Source organism: Labrus bergylta, chromosome 11, assembly GCF_963930695.1.
Source record: "Labrus bergylta chromosome 11, fLabBer1.1, whole genome shotgun sequence".
Classification (NCBI taxonomy): Eukaryota; Metazoa; Chordata; class Actinopteri; order Labriformes; family Labridae; genus Labrus; species Labrus bergylta.
The window spans coordinates 4,530,590-4,546,336 of NC_089205.1; the positions used below are offsets into that span (position 1 = coordinate 4,530,590).

At 38.7% G+C, this 15,747-nt stretch overlaps 1 protein-coding gene across 1 annotated transcript; it reads right to left on the reverse strand.

Annotated features, from left to right (window-relative positions):
* Positions 1 to 606: 606 nt before the first annotated feature.
* zbtb44 (zinc finger and BTB domain containing 44) lies at positions 607 to 13,868 on the reverse strand. Its single transcript, XM_020644868.3, has 6 exons — positions 13,586 to 13,868; positions 10,062 to 11,164; positions 9,322 to 9,406; positions 8,438 to 8,589; positions 8,015 to 8,315; positions 607 to 5,134 (listed from the first exon to the last, which is right to left on the reverse strand). The coding sequence occupies exons 2-6, from the start codon at positions 11,125 to 11,127 to the stop codon at positions 4,723 to 4,725; spliced, it is 2,016 nt and encodes a 671-aa protein (XP_020500524.1). The 5' UTR covers positions 11,128 to 11,164; positions 13,586 to 13,868; the 3' UTR covers positions 607 to 4,722.
* Positions 13,869 to 15,747: the final 1,879 nt, after the last annotated feature.

The following is a 15,747-nucleotide window of genomic DNA, read 5'->3' on the forward strand; positions in this document are numbered from 1 at the left end:
ACATGTTTGAGTAGAAATCACTGTAAATAAACACTCACCTCTGGGGAAGAGGTCTACTGAGTTAACTTCCTAACACCTTCCTTGATATTTAGTTATTAGTAAAAAAAAAATTGGTTACACTTTATATTAAGGTCACAATATTCACCATTAACTAGTTGCTTATTAGCATGCTAATTATATCATACTGGCTGATTATTAGTCATTATTACTGTATTATTACTATGCTTTACTTAGTATGGCCCTCATACAGTAGAAGTCAGCAAAGGAATACTAAGCTGAAAATGCATGTACAACCACTTCCTAATTTATTATCAATAAGCAGTGATAAGGAGTGTTTTGAGTGTTTTGAGCAGTACACTGATGTACTGCTTATTTCTCAGACTCAGTAGCGTAGCGTACACGTTCTAATTAGCATGCTAAGCAAGTAGTTAATACTGAATATTGTGACCTTAAAGTCTTACCAAAGTAGAGGCTACATATGTATTTTTCACAGTCAAACTTTGTTGATTAGCAAATCAAAAACCAAAAATAGGTACTCAGACATCACAAAATTATAATGTACTGGTATACCAGTACAAATAAAACAACTTCAGACACGCTTCAGACTTATTTCGACTTAGGTTTTTTATTTACACTTTATACTTTTACAAAAACAACTCTTTAACAACAACCGGACTGCAAAGCCAGAACACTAGCAAAGATTGGGAACAACCATAAACTCTAAAATACAGAGTGGTCTTTGTCAGTTTTTAACAGCCAACTGTGGAACATGATCCAGTTAAAACACTCAACACCACAAACTTCTGTTCTCCCTATTTAATGTGCAGGTTGCATGACTATTATCTGGGATGTTTTTGTACAGGTTCTCCAAACGACAGTTCAAATACAGTATCAAAGACACAAAATACAACATCTGTCTCAAAGCAGGTTGTCATCAAGTAGTCTACAGTATAAAGAATATGCAACATAGTATGAGTGTATATACTGTATATTTATATATATACACGTACTGCAGACAGTCACAAAGTGAAGACTACCAAGGCCTCCCATACTCCCAAACTAAGCTGTTCTATTCACATTTAACAAGAATATCCAAAGATGCCATGAAACAGCAACCATAATACAAAAGTCACCAAAAATATATATATGCAATTATGAAGAGCTACCATGTTTTTTTTCCTTATATTTTCCTAATATTAAATAAGGACTGGAAAACATATACAACATCGAGTGTACATTGAAAAGGCATGTCCTGTATATAATCAAAATATCTGAAAACATTGCACATAAAAAGGGATAACGTACAGAAAAGAAGGCATGCTAAACAACAGATCAAAGCTACGCTGGATGAAGAGTCCTCGACAAATAAGGCCGTGACAGAACGCATCGCCAACTGAAGACATGCTCTCCACTTCACTTCACAGAACGATATGAACATGCAACTCTCCAAACAAACAGAAAAGAGCTGAATAGAACCGTCATAACAAAGCTTTTTTTTTTGTTCCTTGATTCACAGATCAAATGGGGTCCTTGCCTATTTGATTCACCTTCAGTCACATTTGAAGAAAACAAACGCTCTACATTCTTTTTTAGTATAGTTCACTGTTCCAAAAGACAAAAATAAAACCTTTGAAAACAACAACCTGTCCATTTATTGCACACCATCACTTCACAAAAATATTTTGGGCACTTTTGCGTTTCAACAAACAGCAGCATTTCATTATAAAAACTTTTTTTTTATACAGACTCTGAACACAACAGATGAAAAGCATGAAATACAAATGGAGAATAGAAAAAAATGTTTTTGAAACTTTCTGAAAATGTGCAACTAGAGTTAATAGGTCCACATACTAAGGCTAGCCTCTTAAATGCACAACGTCATACAGTGTTTTAAGGGGCGAATAACAGCAGGACCCCTTTGCTTAATAGCATGGACCACTTACAATGATTATCTCTTTCTTTTATTATGTGCAATTGCTGATTGCCATGGCAAATCCCCAATCAGATCGAGAACATTTGGTCCTTTCGGAAAAAAACATGATTAGTACCCCAGATAAAAAGGGCAAGATGGCACAATTTTGGAAAAGTGACTGACAGGACGCTGCAGGCTGATTCAAACTCCTATTAAGACCAGAGCCCAACCGATATGTTTCTTTTATATCGATTTTAGAGGATGAAGAAATGACCATATAACAAATATGATTAGTTAATTTTGGAGCTAGAATGAAAGAAGACCCGTCCTGCGTCGATGGCGCATCTGTGGCCAATTTTTCAACTTTGCAGAAAGATTCTCAGAAGACTGTTCTTCTTAAAAATATGATTTAACCAATAACAGCATGCACCTCTGTCTGCTGTGCTGTGATTCTGTGCTACATGTGCTACAGACAGTGCCATGAGAATTGTTGTACCACCTCACGCTTTAGTTCCTGCATGTTATGTTCTGCAAGAAAAAAAGTTGCCAAATTGCACAAATCAGTAACGTAGATGCCGAGAACATCAGTTGACATACATATCGGTCAGGCTCTAATTAAGACAGCTCTCAGTGAATTCAATGATGAGGAACATGGTCACACCGACGCCCTCATCACAGCAATTATTCATCTTTACATTTACAATCAACCCTGTATATGAGGTGAAACATCCTGCTGTGATTATCTTTAACTATGTCTGTTTGTACTACTTTCAGGGGGACGAGAGAAAGTAAAAGATTTCACTGCACAAGATACCCAGTCACAGTCAGTAGCATTCAACCCATGGATTATCACCATGGGTGTCATTATCTTCTCAGAAATACAGGCACAACAATGTCCAAGTACAAAAATACAAACATGTTGGCACAACACAGGTAACAGGCGCTGGGGGATTTGACCCAAAAGCAACATAAAGAAAATCTAATGAATAAAGTCAACTGTTTAACTGCAGTTTAAGGTGAAGTATAAGCTCTTAGCAGATCACAATATATCTATCATTTAGAATGATTCAGCTCACAGTATTTGCATTCACACATTAGCAGTCACCTATTGCTTCTAAAGCAATGTTATCACCAAACACCTGACGGTCTCGTAATCTGTTCTGACTACCATCATCATCTGTTTGCATCACTTCCTGTTTTTCAGACATACAGGCATTTCTTCTATTCTAGTCTGGGACTTTTTTTTTTCACAATAAAGGTCTCCCCTTTGTGAAAACTAAGGTTAAAGAATAATAAACACTATTTGTTAATTCACACTTTGCAGATAACTTGACACTCTTGGATTATAACCACTGGCTTTATATCAGAATGTGTGAAGCTCCTTGTCTTCGATGTCAAATAAAGTCTGATTGTATGCAAGTCGACCTATTCGTCCGCAGATGTATGACTCCCTCCAGTAAACCTATTCCTAACAGGTTCATGATCTCATTGGCCAAGAAGTCACACCAGGACTAAACTGTAAAAAGACAAACAGGTGAGACATCACTCCAACAGTCATGCAATATCATAGAGCATGTGTAACGGTTGGTTAATCAAGATGATCGATATTTGAAGCCATTTTAAACGGAAACAAACCTTTGACTGAATTAAACGGGGATGAAATGCTACATTATTATACCTTTGGAAATATAGCACTGCAGCTGGAAGAAAACCTTGCAACTCAAAATTTTAAACGTCATGTTTGACATGAATTTCAGTCCCATGTTGTCGTTCATTTGAAAGCATTGAGCAACAAAAAGCTGCATCAGTGTTAACTTAAGTTTTTCTAAACTCCTAGAGTTCAATTTTTTGAGATCCAAGGTTTGATTTAACGACAGTGTTTCATTAAAAAGTTGAAAAATAACTTGAAATATGTCCCCAAAAATGATATACTGCACAAATGTCTTGAGGGAATACTCTGTCAATATAATTTCAAGTTTTAAACAGTTATAAAATGAAATGTAATCTGTTCATATAGATTCAAAAATAAATGCGCGCACGCACACACACACACACACACACACACCTGACATATCATATTTCACAACACTCAACATACACAGCATTCAAATAGTAAAACAGTAAAAGCTATTGCAATATAGATAATATTGACATTTAACAGTTTGCCTATAGCGACGGCACTGAAGGAATAACACAGTCTCTGCCCATACAAACTAGCATGATCACTACAAATGAAATAAAGTTTTTTTTTTCTTTGACTCAGTTTGCAAAGACTCGATTTGTCACCGTTGGCAAAGTCACGACCTCTTCTTCTTCTCCGCACTGCTTTGTTAAAAAGGGAACTCTCAGGCACTTTCCAAAAGTAGGGCGAGGTTTGTTCTTAACAGACCTCGAATTAGCTAAGACAGAAGAGACTTCAGCTAGTGCTGCATTCACGTCATATGGGAAAAAAAACAACCTTCCTAAACTGTACCCTTCAAAATACTCTTGAGAAATACTGGACCCAGATATGTTTGACATATTTAAATATGATGTTCCTCAAAGCTGGAAAAACTGTTACCAGAATTGAGGTGGAATACTACCTTTGTTGCTGGATTTGGTTTAGTTGAAACAAAAAATTGCATCTGATTTCCTTGTGGAAAAAAATCATCAAGGCAACTGAAGTCTTCAGAAAACTTCAATTGAGGCTTCACATGGGGAGGTACTTTCCTCACATGTCTCAGCTGTCTGTTTTTATCCACCGTTCAACACATATTCCCATATGACAAGACTGCAAAATAAGACATGACGGGCGAAGTAGAAGGCTTGAATCACTCTATGGTAATGCTAGCCAGCTCCTTAGCCTGTGCATGCTGCTGCTGCTGCTGCTCTTCATCAAACACCTCTGGGGAACTTCCTCCTTCACTGTTGTCCATCTTGGTCTCCTCTGTCATGGCTGCCGCCTCATCGGTGTCCATCTTGAGGGAGGACGGGGCTTCCAGGGGATCCAGGGGCTCAGGTGAGAGGAAACCAGAAGAATTCTCACAATTCTGGGTAGAGGAGGAGACCTGGGAGATGACAGGCATCTGGACTGAGGAGGAAGATGTGGCTGCAGCGGTGGTAGAGGTGGAGGTGCTGCCTGGGTAGACAGGGTGATGTTGGGATTCCTCTAGCTCATACTGGACTCCCAGCGCCTCCTCCTCCTCCTGAACCTGGCTCAGGTAGTCGGGCACGAGGAAATCACTGCAAAGACGGACAGAGCAGGACAGGGTTAGTGTTATTATGTATCAAAAGAGTCAATCTCTTGTTTTTAATTATCAATAGTACTGAAAATGGCCGAAGGCTTAAAAGAAAGACAGATCTTCAGTCATGTTTTAACTCAAAGAGAGAGGGCACAGTCTAAATTGCACAAATACACTGACAAAGTTTTGGTCCAGAAACATTTCAAATAATTTTGTGCCGTTCAGACAGCATGCAGGAGTTTGTTTGCATTTATTGGGTGCCTTAGGCATCTATTTTTATTGCTTTGGTATCAAAACAGACATCGATATTGTTTGGTTTCTACCAGTATCGTATCAAAGTCTAAAATTCAGATAATTTGGCATCCCTCGAGTGTAGTGATTAAATATTAACACACATTAAAGGTGAATTTTGCATTCATACATATGGAGCATTTCTGTGTGGAATCTATGCAAGTTTTGGAATTGGATTATTAAAACTGAAATGGAAAAAAAACTCCCTCCTTCGATATATTTGTATCTTTATCCAGCACAAACACTTAAAAGAAGTGGATGTGACGACAAAGACATCAGCCATTTGTTTTGTGAACGCCCCTTTAAACCCTTGAATTCAACATTTTGCTTATCCAAATCTTTGTATTTTAAATGCAAATTTTATTCAAGTCTCTGAAAAATGGCCCCATCTGCAACTACTGTACTTCTGGTATGCTGTCAGCTGAGGTATTCTCCTAGAGTCATTCTAAAACAGTTTTCACTGCCTTGTCCCTTGCACACCAAAACCCTTCAATATAGGGCCCGGATTATAGATCAAATGTATATTTAAAGTACAAATGCTTAAAGTATCTTGTTAGGCAAATTGAACAAGACCGTACAAACATATCTACAAGTTACACCATGTTAGGTGTTATCTCACTTCTTATATTTAATCGATACTCAAACTTATTCCCAATCTAGCCGAGCATTTACATTCCTATGACAGAGGCCCTATAACTTGAGTGAGTGCACAGTGTGACCACGGTTGTAAACTAAATGGAGCCCGGTCCAGCATCTTAACATGTACAGACTTTCAAACAGTTGGAATTAGAACTCAGTATCCAGAACAAATAGCTAAGATTCAGGGTATCCGTCCTCTGTGGGACAGACGACAGCTGAATCTGACAAACTGGAATGCAAATCAGCAACTTAAAAGAAAAAAAAACATACAGTGTAGTTAACATCTCTTTTTATGTGAAGACTGAGGACGGGAGTTAAGAGTCTGACTGGGTTGCCAGAGAATTTTCCACACTGTTATGATCTCAGGCGTAGACCTTCTACTATAAAACTCTTGAGGAGTCAATGGCCCGTTTGAGCCCTGCCGACCTGTGAGGGCTTGAGTTGATTAAGAAGTGGAAAAGTCTGGGAAATAAAAACACTCTTCTACTTTATAAAGACACTGTGTTCTGTTTTTCATGAGGCTTTGTGGGCTGAGCTGCTGATAGAAAACAACCAACCCACTCTATTTGGTTAAGGACAATTCATTCAGGTCGATACAAATAGTGATGACAAAATGATTAAAGTTTTGTTCTGCAGCTATTGTGCATGACCAAACACTTTTAAAGAGCAACGTCTTCAAAGAGTCAGTGAGAGAATAAAATGAGGGATTTCAATCTTTGAAATGATCTCAGTTGTTTGAGAAGACTCCAAACTTTATCCTCCTATTTCCTCAACCAGCGGCGAGCTGTCCTCCTCATCCTAATAAGGAACTTTAAAGGAGTAGTTCACAGCTTTGGGAAATATGCTTATTCACTAAAAACATAAAGGTATTTAATTTAAAATGTTTAGTCAGTGAGTTTAGCTCAATATTAATCCTGGAAATTGATGGGGAAAAAAATGAAACTGAAGAATAAGAGAGAGGATTTGTGATTTTAGAGTTATGTGCTGTAACATCTCTTAGCTAGGTAAGGCATGGCCATAAGGACAACAAATTACATCTTGGACTTTTGGTTTTAAACAGCACATCAGATTTACAATTTTATCAAATTTTGATGTTGATACTGGCTGATACTTTTTAGCATGGTTTTCAGTGTGCCATTGTCTTTTGCTACTTTTAGGTATTATCATACCTGGCTACGTCTTTGTTTGAGATGCTGAAATAAAGGATTATCCAGCTGATTTTGTTGCCAGAGACATAAGGCAAAATTGACAGCTATCAGTGTTTGTCTGTTGAGATGCTGCAAAACTGAACCGTTTCAAACTGACCTAGAAGATGTTTTAGCCTTTTTGGGTAAAAAAAGAAAAACCCATCCGTCGTCTACACGGTCAGTGAATGTATGTAAAGTGTCCGCTCTCATACAGTGTGTGTTGTGCACTCCCCGTTTTTTCACATGGTTAAACTTTGTCACAATTGATAGAGTAGCTGAGAACTCCACAGGTTCTACCTGAAGTCCTTTACATTGTTGTAAAATGTAAATGTACATAGAAAGTAAAGGTAAAAGTAGGAAAAGGATCACAGCCAACATTTCAACCCACTGCTGTTAAAGTGAGACGCCACCGCAGTAATGGCCGCTTGTCAACCTGTTTCTGGTTTGGAATATCAAGCTAAGCAAACCAATGTAGCTTCAGGTACTGTATGTATATGCAGGTATCATATTTCCCAAAATGTAAACTATTCCTTTAAATAGTTGAAATGAAAAATTCCCACTAAAGGCAGACAAATACTTCAGGTACACTTGATCTGGCCATTCAAATCAGATTCTAACTTCTCAAAAAACAGTCCTACAGAACCCAAGCCATGAAAGGAAACTCAATCAAATGAACCTCAGGTATTAGAATCTAATTGGACTTATTTTCTGATCGAGGTGGGATCTTAGTAAATGATGGGGGTCAGCGCCCCCAGACTCCTCACCTGCTCTGGAAGTAGTTTGCTAGTTCGGATGCCTCATGGTTCAGACTCCTCAGGTGTACAATTAAATTGCCAGAGTTGGTGAACATGGCGCCGCACGTTTTGCACTCGTAAATCCGCGGCTTGCGGATTATGTGTCGGGAGACCCTCATGTGGTGCTTATATTCACCGAAGGACGTGAATGTGGCGCTACAAATCTGGCACCGGAAACAGCGTTTACCTTCGTGCTTCAGCCGATGCATCTTTAGGGAGTAGGCCCGTGTGAATTTTTTCCCACAGCGGTCACACTGGAAAGGCTTAATGCCTGCAAGAGAAAGGAAAAAAAGCAAAGGAGAATTTTCAGAATGTCTGAATGTTAACAATTTTAAGTGCCATTTAAATCAAACTTTTTCATTTCAAGGTTTTCATATTCCTAATTTCACATACCGGAGTGTATGAGCATATGTTGTTTCAGGTTTTGAATACGCGTGAATCTGACTCCGCAGGTGGGACATTGGAACGGTCTGTCGGGGCCGTTGGTGCCGGGCCTGGCTGAAGGGCTGATGTAGAGATGGTATGGATACTGAATACCTTCTAACCTGAGAAACACACAGCAAAGGTCAGAGAGATATTCAAGCATTCTATTTTGTGCTTTTTCTGCACTTATAGTGTTATGTGACTAATTCTGAAAACAGGAAACAAGGCAGAGATTTGTCATGGATAATGTTGCCAATGAAAACTAGCTTTGTCTAGCCTATCGTATCTACCGGATGGAACTGAATTTTAATGTCAGTTAAGGCAACAATATGTAGGAATTGCAAACAAAAAAGTACGGAAAGTTGGCAACCTTGGATTGCTATCTACTTTTAGTTCTGTCAAAGGAAAAACATTAAAATAAAATCAAAAATATATTTAAAAAAAAACGATTTTCTCTTCAGAAATTGGCACATAATCATTAGCATATGCAAAACAAGAAATAAAAAAGCATTTTGGTTGAACCTTTTTTTAGAAACATATTTCTTTACATGTCAATAAAGGAACTCTTTCAAGTTTTCTGCTCCACTTCTTGGATGTGTCAAGATTGTTTTGTATTTGACGTTCATAGACTTCCACCAAAATGCCACGTTTGCTTGCTCATAAAATGTATAATGTGGCCTGAGGCATTTACAATTCTTTATATGACAGTGCATCATGTCTTTGCCATTTCAATATGACGTCTTAATTAACAACCTAAACAGGTGTGGGTTAGACAGCATGTTTTGTGGGTTATGTCTATATATTCTTTACTGCCTGTGACTCGCCTCGCTGCAAGTTGTAACAAATTGTGATACCTTTCATCATCTTCTGCATGTCCTCCAGTGGTAGAGGAGCTCTGCATTGACGGCAAGCCCTCAGACACTCCCTCATCCATTGACCCTGGAGATGGGAAGAAAATAACTATTTTATGCTCGCATTCTGCTGAATTTCTGAAAAAATAAACATAAAGTTAACAGCATATCAACTTGAATTGGTTACACCAACATAATCAAGGACTTTGACGGTTAATCCTAAATTTAAGGAGTAAAGCTGCTGGATTTCATTTCACTGTGCTACTAAGTAGTTTAGGAAAAAATGATGAGTTTTTCCATTTTCTTTTTATTTACAGCAGAAAAGCCTTTGAAACAGCATTCGGGACACCAGACAATAAAACTTTCCACTGAGACAAATACAAATAAAAAGCTTGTAGGTGGAATGCAGCTCTAGTTGCATGCTATTTAAGCAACACTCTTAACTGGGTCAGGATGCAGCCTCTTTATATCGTTGATAGATTCAGTAACTCTTGCATGCTTTTGAAATGGATCTATAGGCCATTTTTTCCTGTAACTATATATTACTGTGACCACTACTGTACAGTCTCCTGCAACACATATGCAGTTTCAAATAACAGAAGTGCAAATACCACTTATATTCTTAGCAAGTGAAAAACAACAAGTCCTTTATTTTGGAAAAAAGATAGATAGATTTAGCCCACAACTACATTTTATTCTGAAATGGCAACTGAGACTCAGTTAATTAAGGAGAATAGCACCACCTATAGAGGAGGACTGAGGACTGATGAGAAGCTCCTCCTGGACCTGTTCACTTCCTGGCACTGTCTGCTGGTCACTCAGCGAGCTCTGGGAGGCACTGATTGGCTGTGAGGAAGCCTCCTGGACTTCCTCATCACTGAGACGCTCAACCTTCACCCTCACGTCTTCCTCCTCTGCCGGCACTGGCGACGACACCGCCTTGGAGCTCTCACAGGTTAGAAAGTCACTAAGCCTCCGGCCAACTACAACCTCTGAGGTCCCTGGGGGGCCCTGCTCCAAACATCGAGGACTCTCTGGGAGTTTTGATTTGTCTGAGTGGAACCTTCGATCAATACCAAAAGGAAAAGTCCACGGGAAGGCCAGAGAGGACTCCACCGGCTGGGCTGTGCTGTCTGAGAATGAGGGGGAGGGGTTGGGGATCTGAGGAGAGGTGGTGACCATTTGTGTAGTGCATTTGAGCGGACTCTCAGGCGATGCCATTGTAACAAAGGTTTTGCGTTTCCGCCGTGATTCGCGGCATATAGGGACGTTTCTCTCCATGATGCTGCAGTCAGAAGAAACTGGCGACACACTGCCGTCCAAAGGCGTCAAAGCACAGTTTGAGGAGGCACTCTCTGGTGCTGATTCATGTGGTTTATCTGCCGTCAAGTTGTTGTTATTGTTGTTGTTACCCGGGCTCCACAGAATGCTGGACTTCATGAACTCTGAACATGTGCTCGCCACAGCAAACATCTGCATGTAACTTGCAGCTGCCAGAACGTCGATGATGTTCTCCGTACTGATGGAGAGAGTGGATGTGTAGGCATATTCCAACAGTGGAGCGAAGCCACTAACGGTCACATGATGAAGGTCCAACACAAATTTGTCCTCCTCCTCCGGCCGGCCCACCAGCTTGGAGCGGAAGAATTCACTGCAGCATGCTAGGACCACTTTGTGGGCCAGAAATAGCTTGTCCTGGACTCGGATGGTGACATCACATAAGTGGCCTTCATTGCGTAGAGCGTTGAGCTTCTCCAGCATCTCCTGGCTGTGTGAAGTCGAGCTGTGGGTGAAGGTTTTCACCCCCATGCTGAGTCAGTTTCTGACTGTGTTCAGGAAATGAGTCCTGCAGAGAGATAAGGAAAAAACAAAACACTTTGGTTTGCAAAAGTTAAACCATATAAACTGTTTTATAAGAGTTAAAAATTCAATTTAAGCAAGGACAGAAAAATAATTTGATCAATTAAAACGAAAATATTTTACTAGCCGTTGTTGTTTCTTTGGTAAAGCATCTTAAAGTGTCAAATAATTATCCAACTAAACAAAATACAGCCCAAGAAGCAAAAATTAAGGGTGAAATAACATGTCAGTGTACTCTTGCTGAGTCACTCCATTAGGAACAAATGAGTGCAAAACTTAAATGAGATGTCAAATATCCCTCTAGAAATACTAGATGAAAAAATTCAAGTACATTGTGGAAACAGTGGGTGTAGGCAGGGGGAAATACTAAGGTGCTCTCTGAGGGAAAGACAAGGTGAGGGGGGGTGGGAGCTGGGACAAAATGCCAAGTTATGTAACGACAATCAAAGCAGATGCGCAGCGATGCGAGCCAGACCCATGTGGAGGCCAATGCACTACAGGATGCTCGGCAGCTGTCTGTGAGACATGTGGATTTTCTGAGGCATGAGATTTTCCATCAAACAAAAGCTCGAGTGAAGGGGCTCTCGCAGGGAGAGTATGCTCCCCTTTACACACACACACACACACACACACACACACACAAAGACCAAAGGAAAATACTCTTGGGCTATGTTGGCCCAGTAAAGGCTAAGTGAATTATAGACGTAGGCTGTGGCGGTGCAACAGGAGAGTGCCTATTCTGCACTAGCAAACAGAGTTTAATTCCACCAATGGGGTTCTCTAAAGGCAAAAATGACTCCTTCAGAATATAAATTTAGCTACATGATCTCTTTAAACAAAAATAATCAAATTGAGATCAATTTGATTATTTTTGATTTATTTTTGACAAAACATAAAGGTTAGAGAGTACAGTTGCAAACTAGCAATGAAATAACTCCTATTTCTAAGACAAAACTAACATACTTAAAAATAAGAAGAAACCTATTTCTTTAATTTTTATCTGAAATGAGTGTAACGTATTGATGAACCTGATCGTTTTACTGTTTAAATTGTTAATATTGATTTATACCTTCAACTAATGGTATCCATAGTTTACCTCAGGCAGTGCCATTTTAATGTTGTTGAATTGTTGTGTTGCACATCAGTACAATAACAATAAGGCTTGATTGTTGTGTTGTATTATTTTTATGAATCCTTAGTTCATATGCTTAACTTTAAGTGAATCATAAATCTAAGAGAGTGATAACTGATTAAATCATTCTCCATGAAAAGTTACAACAAAGATTTGATAGCCAGATAATCATATAAACACTACTACCTGCTATATTGAGTACAAACTAAAGAAGATAAGTAATAACTTTAGGATTTCTCGATTTGTGAAGGTCATCTAAACTCTAAACTCTTTGTTCTTGTTTGGTTTCAGATTTAACAGATTTGAAGACAACAGTGGCCCTTTTGTTATCGATTATAAACATTTGTATAGCCTATATGCTGAGACTTACAAATAGCTAATCAATTATTATGTGACTAAAACGGATTAAAACAAACAAACAGTCCAATTCCCAACCAAAACAATAATGAGAGGAGGCGTAGCCTCCAGCCTGGTGCTTTCACTCTGTTTACATCACTCACTACCAACTTAATGTAAGTGCAAGCTCAACAGTTAGTGTGCGCACACCTCGATAAAGACTGTATATGTGTGTGTAACTGTGTATTTAAAGCGTGTGTGCTTATATTTAGGGAGTGAGATGCTGAACAAAAATGTTTGGAACAAATATTACAGTTTAGCTTACTGTAGCTAACAGCGTCACGCTCATACGTCAAGCAAAACCAGGAAGTGAAAAGTACATCCGGTTTGTTTTCAGAGTAAAATACAAGTGATCGTAGTAATAGTCGTTAACGTTGGTTTATCAATTTTGAAAAACAGTGAGTCGGGATTAAAGTAACGTAAAACATTGACCAGATTATCTGTTATGTTGCTTACAATATACAGTTGTATCTGTAAAGGTCTGATGTATCTTAAAATGTCACCAGCAACAGATTCTCCCTAACAGTGACACACGTGTTTGTTTGTTTTTTTTACAAAATGTACATCTTTGTTCTTATTGAATGATAAATGTAATCTAAAATTGTAATACCCAAAACATAAATCGGCAAAAACATACAAAAAGTAATTTACATTTGCTATTTTGAAGCCACATATCCGGTTTCACTTCAGGTAACCATGGCAATCTTTACGCTGCAGCCGCACGCAAGCTAACTGTCGTTAGCCACAAAGCTAGCGCTAGCCACGCCAGCACAGTACTGTTAGTTGGTTTTCTTCTCATGAAGAATGCTATATAGCGGCTTTTAAGTGTGTTCAACGGGGTTAGAGTTATTCTAAAAACACTGTGCAGAGGGAATTTACCTTTTTGGATGAGGCCCGTGATACCGGCTGGGCCTCTGGATGAACCTCAGCTGAGGAGCGATAGTCGGAGACAGCGGAGCGCCCTGCCGCTTCACTCCCAACACTCACATTCCTCTCTCTCTGGCAGCTGTCAGCCTGCCAGCCGCACAAACTCACAGTTTAATTAACGTTGTCATGAATTGACATCACAACAGGCTGAAGTTTAAAGTTTTTTGGGGTCTGTTTTCATGCCTTTGTGCTTCCCGCTGTCCTGTCTGCGCTCTGTTTGTATCCCCACAATGCAACGCGCATCTGTCACTGTGCTGTACAGTGAGAAACAGGAAGTGTCTCATTAAGCAACAAACACAACTCTGACATGAATATATTAACTTATTATTTACAGTCTGTGGAACTTACACACAGTTTTAAGACTTCTTATTCACCTGATAATCTAATCATTACATGCACAAATAAGATATACGATGTAACACATTTTCTGTCTTTCATATAAACAAAGGCTACTTCTACATTTATAGTGTTCTGAAGTTATGAATTTTTATTTAGGCCTCAATTAATTGTGTGTTCTTATTGTCTTATGCCACTCTTTTATTTTCTAACTTACAGTAATCAAATAACTCGACTCTGCAATGCAGAAACTTTACTGGACACATTATTTTTTAATTGATCAAACTGCAATATTTGAGCAATTATTTACCTGTTCATTACTTTCTGTTTTAAGTACAATGTACTGCTAATTTAAACAATGTTCCTATTTAACTCTTATTTAAGCAATTATAGCATTTATATTTGAATCACAAAACAACCCTTCACTCAGCATTTATTGGACTCACATATCTGTCAGCTAGATATTTCATATGTTGTACTTATGTCTATATTTGTTAGTTATTCTTTCTTTTTTGTTGTATGTTGTATGACATACAATTACTACTCATCAAAATATATTTATGAGCGATCATGTAGCTCAGCGTAAGTTCAAGCAGGAAGACTGGTTATATTCTCTCACACATTTATTCAGTTTCTTCATTCAACTTAGCCTCTCCCTCCTCTGGTGATCGGTTGATTTGGGGGTTTACTCTTTAGGTAATAATCTAAACCACATTGCCACAACCTCTCTCAACCAATCACCCTGCCGTGGTCAAATTTTAAAACCTGTTCTCTCTCTTCCACAGTCAGTTTGTCATTTCAGTGAGATTGCTGCGACCCTCCTCCGTCCCGGTCATCTCCATTCCAGCTCAGCAGAGTTCAGATACAGCCTCAGAAACTCACTCTTCATCACATCCTAAATTATTCTATCGCCACCACCACCAGTATAGACTCCAGAGGTGGGTCTCCTATCCTGTCGGCCTCATGACCCCTCTGAGTACATGAAGTCGCCATGATGGAGTCTAATCCCCAAAGCCTTTACACATTTATTTCCTAAATTGTTAAATAAACTATTGTTCATTCTCAGTCAAGTCTCTCCTGATTGAAATAACGTTAGCTATCACAATAATGCAGATGACGAAACTCTTCTTCTCAGTATCCACAGCTAATTTTACAATCTCCCCATTCGGTTGCACTGGAAAAATTGGATTTTTGTTGAGGTTGCAAAACCTATTAGCAGCTTGACATCTTATCTGTGCTGAAATCCAGAAAATGTATGTGACAAGTTTGAAATCAAGGAGGCACCATTGATCTTGAACTTTAATTTTAATGGTCTTTTTATCATCATCGTTATTTAAAACACATAGGCTTTCTCTCCAAACTGACCATAGTCACAAGCTGGTTCAAAAAACATAAATTGCCATTTATTGGTTTACTAAAGAAAAATAATAAATACTACAATTTATCTAGGAGTCAAATCCACAAATACCAAATATCTCAACATATAGCCTAATCCAAGTCCTCTGCCACCTTTAAAGCTTACCTGATGTTTTACAATTTAAAATACAATTTAAAAAAAAAAAGTTCTACCAATTGAATTAAATTAAGTGGGCAACCTTCTTATTGTAACCTGTTGTGATTTGACATAATCAAAGTCAGGTCTTAAGAGAAGAAATGTTGAATGGAAGTTCTTAACAAACCACAGCTACTGTGTGTTTTACACAGCTGTCTTTATTTCAGACGTCTGAGCAGCAAAGTTATTCCAACGTGGGAGGATTTTACTGAACATCAAGGGGTTT

Coding starts and splice junctions, on each gene's coding strand:
- zbtb44 (XM_020644868.3), bottom strand. CDS start 11,127: ATGGGGGTGAAAACCTTCACCCACAGCTCGACTTCACACAGCCAGGAG. Junction 8,590..9,321: donor CATGCAGAAGATGATGAAAG/GTATCACAATTT, acceptor TGTGTTTCTCAG/GTTAGAAGGTATTCAGTATC. Junction 8,316..8,437: donor ACATATGCTCATACACTCCG/GTATGTGAAATT, acceptor TTTCTCTTGCAG/GCATTAAGCCTTTCCAGTGT.